At 40.6% G+C, this 7,561-nt stretch overlaps 1 protein-coding gene across 1 annotated transcript in view; it reads left to right on the top strand.

Annotated features, from left to right (window-relative positions):
- Positions 1–67: 67 nt before the first annotated feature.
- Positions 68–7,561, top strand: part of Wdr26 (WD repeat domain 26) — a 30,956-nt gene continuing 23,462 nt past the window's right edge. Inside the window, exons 1-3 of the mRNA XM_013036177.1 lie at positions 68–163; positions 269–325; positions 6,061–6,197. Of these exons, the coding sequence (XP_012891631.1) occupies positions 83–163; positions 269–325; positions 6,061–6,197 (275 nt within the window). The 5' untranslated portion in view covers positions 68–82. The remainder of the gene's footprint in view (positions 164–268; positions 326–6,060; positions 6,198–7,561) is intronic.

Genomic DNA, 7,561 nt, shown 5'->3' on the forward strand with positions numbered 1-7,561 from the left:
TGGCCGCCAGGCCCCAGCTCGCGGAGGCCCGGCCGGGCCGTTCACACTGTGTCTCTCCCGCAGCCAGACTGTGGACCTCCTCATGCAAGAGTCAGGATGTCGCTTAGAACATCCCTCTGCCACCAAATTCCGCAATCATGTCATGGAAGGAGACTGGGATAAGGTAAAGGAGGGGCGCCCGCCGCCCGCCGCCCGTCCCGCCCGGCCGGACCGGCGCGGGACCGGCGCCTGGTGACGTGTCTGTTTTTCTTCCACACGATTTCTGCAGGCAGAAAATGACCTGAATGAGCTAAAGCCTTTAGTGCATTCTCCTCATGCGATTGTGGTAAGAGGCGCGCTTGAAATCTCTCAAACGTTGTTGGGAATAATTGTGGTAAATACACTTTTGTTCTTAGTTTCACATTTATGTCTATTTTAGTAGGCTGTTAGTAACTGAGAGCAGACTTTTAAAATGACTAAGTCTCCTATCTGATCTGTAAACTAGGATGGATTGCTTTGTGTTTGAAAATGTGTTTTGTATTTTTTAGTTCATACTTATCAAATAAGCCCTGTTTACAATTTGAGCTCCATAGAATTTCTATTGAAAGCTCACCATGCTTTTCATGAAAGGGCTGATAGGCTCTTGATAGAGTCAAGGGCATATTTTAAATACGGAATATACTGATAATAAAAGAGAAAATGGATGTATATACAGCACAGCTTTAAGAAGCTATTAGATACTGCTTTGAGGAAGTCTTTGGGAGCTATTGTCAACTTAAGACGGTACTATGGGAATTGTAGTTGATTTAAAACAATACTATTGGTGTGCTCACTACTTTTCCAAGTTGGGTAAACTGAGTGTCAGGCAGACTGTGTGCAGATTCCACCACTAGGCCTCCTTGGCTGGCCTCATTTCCGAGACAAGTATAGTTTAACCTGCTAGTCTTTTGCATAAACCTTAACACATCTCTTATACAGATGGATTTTTAATTCTTCAGTAAATATTGGTGAGGAAAAGGAAGGGGGGAGATATTTTAAGTGCTGGGGGTTGGAAACTGGGAAGAATCATCTGCTCACTGGTGGCTGCTGGCCTTTAAACTTCTAGCTGATTCATTTGTTGTCAAAAGCAGTTTCCTGTCAGTGGGGGAGGGAAAGAAGGCAAATAGGAAGTGAAGTAGGGAAACCTGCTGTTTGTTAAATATTAGTAAATGACTGAACAATTTTTTTTAAATTCGATCAGACATTAAACTTTTCTGTCTTTGTCCATAAACGTTGGAGTCTGCAGGGTTTTTTTTTTGTTTTTTAATTTCATTATTTGTAAAAAAAAAACTTTTCAAATTCTTAGTACAATTTGTATAGTAATATAATTATTATAAAAGGCTTAAACAAGTATGAACATAGATTCATTTATTTAAATTAACTTGTGAGATTATTAAATTCATAGTGGAATTTAACAACAAAATGAATTGAAGTAGCTAAACATCTGTATTTGGAGGATTCCTTTTTTTTTTCTGTTTTCCCAGTAAAGGTGTTTGGAGTTTAAAACCTAAGTACATAGTAGATTTTAGTTGGGCAGTTTTTCACAAATCTTTGGTTCTGACTGAATGATTGAAAATACAGACTATAAAACAGGAGACTCTTACAGTGGACGGGTTACAATACTATGCAGTGACTACAAAGGACTTGTCTGTGGAGTTAGGTTTTTTTCTCTTTTTTTAGTAAGTGTATATATGGTTTCTTAGAGGTTGTTTTCTTTTTTATGCTGTACTCAAATTATGTCTATAACTTAGTAGTAAAAAATGTTAATACATTTGTTTTCTATTTTTAAGAGTAATTTAAGATTTCTGTGTTGGATTTGGATTGTGACTCATTAGAAACCTGTAGGAACAGCAAGTAAACTGGCAAAGAGATAGCTGTAGACAATGAGGAGGAATACTTTCTTTTTTCAGCCTGTTCAGTACCATAGGACATTAGAGGAAATCTCTGATCCTCATACCATCAAACTGTTTAGGTATTTATACTAAGAAAGGGGTTCCAGCTGTTTTCTCACTTTAAGAATTGATCAATCGATTGTTCTTTAAAGATTCCATTTGGCATTTTTGAAATTGCTCCTCATTTTTTTCCCCCCAGTCCTGGGGTTTGAACTCAAGGCCTGGGGCACTGTCCCTGACCTTCTTTTACTCATGGCTAACTCGCCCACTTTCAGCCACAGGGCCACTTCTGGTTTTCTGGTGATTGATTGGAGATAGGAGTCTCAATGGACTTTTCTGCCTAGGCTGTCTTTGAACCATGATCCTCAGATCTCCGCTTCCTGAGTAGCTAGGATTACTGGCATGAACCACTGGTGCCCCACAATTGGAGGTTTTTTGTTGATGTTGTTGTTGGTGGTGGTGGTCATGGGGCCTGAACTCTGGACCTGGGCACTGTCCCTTACCTCTCAGCTCAAGCTCTACCACTTGAGTCACAACACCATTTTCGGCTTTATTTGCTTATGTGGTGCTGAATAATCGAACCCAGGGCCCCATGCATGCTAGGCAAGCACTCTACCACTGAGCCACCTTCCTAGCCCAATTGTAGGTTTTTTATTTTTTTATTTTTTATTTTTTTTTGGTCGGTCCTGGGGCTTGAACTCTGGGCTTGGGCCCTGTCCCTGTACCCTTCAGCTCAAAGAGAGCGCCCTATTGCTTGAGCCATAGCACCACTTCCGGTTTTCTAGTGGTTCTTATTGGAGATAAGAGTCTCACGGACTTTACTGCCAGGGCTGGCTTTGAACCGAGATCCTCCGATCTCAGCCTCCTGAGTAGCTAGGATTAAAGGTGTGAGCTACCTGCGCCTAGCTCCAATGGTAGGTTTTTATTAGATGTTGCCCGGCCCCAATGGTAGGTTTTTATTAGATGTTAAAAGAAAGAAATAGTACTGAGCCCAAGTCATCAGACCAGAAATAACCTTGTAGAAGTCTTAATTAGAAATTGAAAGAATATAGTTTTATTTTTTCTTCTTTCCTTCTTTTCTCCTTTCTTTTAGAAGTCCATGATCTTTTTTTTTTTTGGGGTCCAGTCATGGGGTCTGAACTCTGGGCCTGGGCGCTGGCTGTCCCCCAGCTCTTCAGCTCAAGGCTAGCGCTCTACCACTTGAGCCAGCGCCACTTCCGGCTTTTTTCTTTTTGCTTATGTGGTGCTGAGGAATCGAACCCAGGGCCTCAGGCATGCAAGGCAAGCGCTCTACCACTGAGCTACCTTCCCAGCCCCAAGTCCATGATCCTTTATAGAAAATAATATTTAGAGCTCAGACTCTGTATGAGCAAACTTCAGTCTTACCTGATTCTAAAAAACTTTATTAACATCATTTGTAAATTATAAAAGGTCTTTATTTTCTTGAGAGTGTATTTACGTTTTTGTGCTCTAAATTTGAGGAGGTAAAAACAGTTTTACTTCTCATATATGAATCAAATTACTTGGGTTCAACTGGTTTTTAAGAGAATACACATTTTTCTCTGAAGCAGATTTCTTGCTCTGGTCACTGGAGCATGTTAGTTGCCATGCACCGAACCAAGACTTGATATTTACTTGAGGGTGCTCTTTGTCTTCATCTGGATAAAATGGCTCATAGAGAAAGCCTCTTGCACTGCTTTTTACAGCATTCTCTGTGTAAATACAGGAATACATGGTTTATATTGGCTTCTCTCAAAGTTTAGTCTTCCTCCTCTCTCCAACCCCACCTCTTCCCTGTAGAGTGAGAATAGTATGTTTGGTCAAGATCTTGGTGGGAAAATAAGGGAGAAATAGCAGTTGTACCATGCCCATACACTGGATTCGAGGGGAGAGTGGACTCAGATCTTCATGCTCGGTAATAAATGAACAAGAAATACTGAATTTAAAGCAAAAAGTTTCTCAGTTGTTAAGAACTCCCTCCCAATTCCCAGATGGTAAGAAATTAAACCACATGTTGGCAATAAGATTCTATAACTACATGCGATTCTCAAGTTTAAATCACAGATACCTAAGTTAAATCTTTGAGCAGTATGGGAATTGATTTGATTGAGCTCCTTGGTTTATAAAGAGTTTATAAAGAAAGCAAAATATTAAGAATATCTGGCTCATGCCTATAATACTAGCTACTCAGGAGGCTAAGATCTGGCAGTTCAGGCAGGAAGTCTTTGAGACTATAACTTCAGCCAAAGTGGAGCTGTGACTCAAGTGGCAAAGCTCTAGCCTTGAGCACAAAATCTCAACGACAGTGTCCAGGCTTTGAGTTCAAGCCCCAGGACCAGCATAAAAAATAAAAATAAAAGGTGATATCAGAGAGAACTTCAAATATAAATTTCTCCTTTTTTTTTTCATTTTTGTCACCTGATGAGCCTTAAAGGATATTTTTTAATTTGGCACATGAATTTTAGGAACCTATACAACATTTTTTAAAGCATCTCAGTGTTTAGTCTTTGTGAAACATTGATTGATCAGTCTAACTGTGTAATTTTACTAGAGCTATAGAAGCTTGTCTGTTATGATTTTTTTCCTATAATTTTAAAGTTATTAAGCCTAAGCAGTGTATTTTATAAAGAAATGATGATATATTTGGATGTTTGTCTGTGAGGGCTTATATTTACTTTGCCTAGGTCTAATTTTTATAAGCGTGTATTTTATGCTTTCTGGCTTCTGCTTGGCTGACATCCATTGTTCTCTTAGTTCTGGGAATATATGGTAATTTCTCTATACCATTTTGTGGCAGCACCAGAAAGGGTTGCCATTTAGGTTTTTACTGTATTTCTTGGAGTCTTTACTGTCTTATTTTCTACTGTCATTTGGTTTCCTCAAGCACCACAAGTAGTACATACAATGAAAGAGTTATTTCAGGCTGTGGTCCTTAATTAAGTTTAAAGTGTAAAATTCCAGAGGTGAATTTTCATAAATGTCTCTCATTTAGTTAAAAAGCTGCTAAAATTGTAATGATCACTTACAAGTTAAAAGTAAAATGGTGAAATAATATTAAAAACAATAGAAATAAAAGTGATTTCAGAAAAACATTAAATGAGACAGTGCCTCATTGTTAGCTGAAAAAGTGATTTATCCTTTAGGGGAAAAAGAGCTTATAATAATTGTGCTTCATTGTTAAATGCATCAGTGATCACATTATTATAAATACACAAATATTGACTTTTCTTAAAGACCTTTACATTCATCCTTCTCCTGTAGACATCACTTAGTCTCTTACTAGACGAGAATGAGATCATGCTTCTAGTATTGTTACAGAGCTCTTAATTTTGATAGGCAAAATCTGCACTTATTTTTTTACCCAGTGTTTCTAATTTTGTGGGTTTTTTTTTTTGTCAGTCATGGGCATGAACTCAGGGCTTGGGTGTTGTCTCTGAGCTCTTTAACTCAAGGCTAGCACTCTGCCACTTTGAGCCACAGTTCCACTTCCAGGACGTGTCAGCTTTTCCTTCCCAGGCTAGCTTCAAACCTCGATCCTTAGATTTTTAGCCTCCTTAGTAGCTAGGTTACAGGAGCAAGCCACCAACACCTGGGTTTAGTCCATCTTTTGTGTGTGGCTTTTTGGGTTTTTTTGGTTATGATAATTTTTGCAGTGTTGGGGATCAAACTCAGAACCAACATGCTAGGCAAGGACTTTCCCATATACTCATAGCATATATGTGGTAGTTTTTAAATAATCTACCCATTCACTGATTTTTCTCTAATCTTTTAAAAACTTGTTGCGTAAATCCACTCAATGCCCTAATAAGTCAGATGTTTAAAGCACATTTAAAATACTTGTGATTTCATACAAGAAACAGAATTCTGGCAAATAATCATGTTGATGCTTCCATCACTAATGATCCTGTTTGAGACTGATTATTCATTCAAAGCAGGGTTTGTTTGTTGTTGTTGTTGTTGTTTTTTATTAAGGTGTAGAATTGAGCAGAATCATTTTGCCTACTATGACTTAAACCAGAATATTTTGAAGCTTTATATAATTACTTTCAAAGGGTATAGTAGAATGGTTTCTACTGTTCTGTTTAGGCACAAACATTTTCTGAAACTTCCATCAACTTTTTCCCCTGACTGCTACTTTCTGTCATGTCAGAGGATGAAGTTTCTGCTGCTGCAGCAGAAGTACCTGGAATATCTGGAGGACGGCAAGGTGCTGGAGGCACTTCAGGTTCTGCGCTGCGAGCTGACGCCCCTGAAGTACAACACAGAGCGCATTCACGTTCTCAGTGGGTAAGGGTGCCATGTGCTCAGGCTCCAGGTGGAAGAGGCTGTTACTGTTCTGGGATATAATTACTAGAATATTACTAAACTCTTAGATCAGACTTACCAGGGCAAATTCACAGGTGCCGTTTTGTCATCCTAGGAAGCTATCAGTATAGGAACAGGAAAATATTTAAAGAAGTAATATGTGTAGTCCATGAAATGCTATTTCTTTTTGATATAGTTTGGTTGGGTTTTTTTGTTTGTTTTTAAGCTGGGGTCTTGCTGTGAAGCCCATGGTGGCCTTGAGTTCATAGTCTGGCTGCAGCTGCCTGCGTGCTAGGTGTAGACCAGCATACCCAGCTGAAGTGCTGTTTCAAAATTTATACAAAGCTGGTGGTTTAGGTCCCAGTAAGCAGTTAAATTTATACAGACTTCTTAAGGGGGAAAATGGCCACATGTACATAGCCACACTATCACCTGAGATACAACCCAGCCCTTCTGTTTTTGTTCTTTTGAGGTTGGGCTTTGGTTAGCACCGGTGGGTTGTTCTCCTAACCTTGTCTGGAACTGGCCACAAGCTCATGATGTTCCTGCTTTCCAAGTAGCTGGGACTACATCTGTGTGCCCCACGTCCAGGACCAAGTCCTTGCTAAGAATCTTGCATTCAAAGCCGGGCGCCAGTGGCTCATGCCTATAATCCTAGCTGCTCAGGAGGCTGAGATCTGAGGACCGAGGTTCAAAGCTAGCCTGGGCAGGAACATCCGTGAGACTCTTATGTCCAATAAACCACTAGAAAACCGGAAGTGGTGCTGTGGCTCAAGTGGTAGAGCGCTTGCCTTGAGCTGAAGAGTGCAGGAACAGTGCCCAGGCCCAGACAGAGTTCAAGTCCCATTACTGACAAAAAAAAAAAGAATCTTGCATTCAAAATCTATTTATGTGTTTGAGGTTCCTTGAGCCTGGTCCTAGGCCTTGTGCTTCACATTCTGTCTGTAGGCTGGTCCTAGGCCTTGTGCCTTCACATTCTGTCTGCAGGCTGGTCCTACCTTGTGCCTTCATATTCTGTCTGCAGGCTGGTCCTACCTCGTGCCTTCATATTCTGTCTGTAGGCTGGTCCTAGGCCTTGTGCCTTCACATTCTGTCTGCAGGCTGGTCCTACCTTGTGCCTTCATATTCTGTCTGCAGGCTGGTCCTACCTTGTGCCTTCATATTCTGTCTGTAGGCTGGTCCTAGGCCTTGTGCTTCACATTCTCTCTAGGCTGGTCCTAGGCCTCGTGCTTCACGTTCTCTCTAGGCTGGTCCTAGGCCTCGTGCCTTCACATTCTGTTTGTAGGCTGGTCCTAGGCCTCACACCTTCATGTTCTGTCTCTAGGCTGGTCCTAGGCCTCGTGCTT

Source organism: Dipodomys ordii, unplaced genomic scaffold (assembly GCF_000151885.1).
Source record: "Dipodomys ordii isolate 6190 unplaced genomic scaffold, Dord_2.0 Scaffold251, whole genome shotgun sequence".
Lineage (NCBI taxonomy): Eukaryota > Metazoa > Chordata > Mammalia > Rodentia > Heteromyidae > Dipodomys > Dipodomys ordii.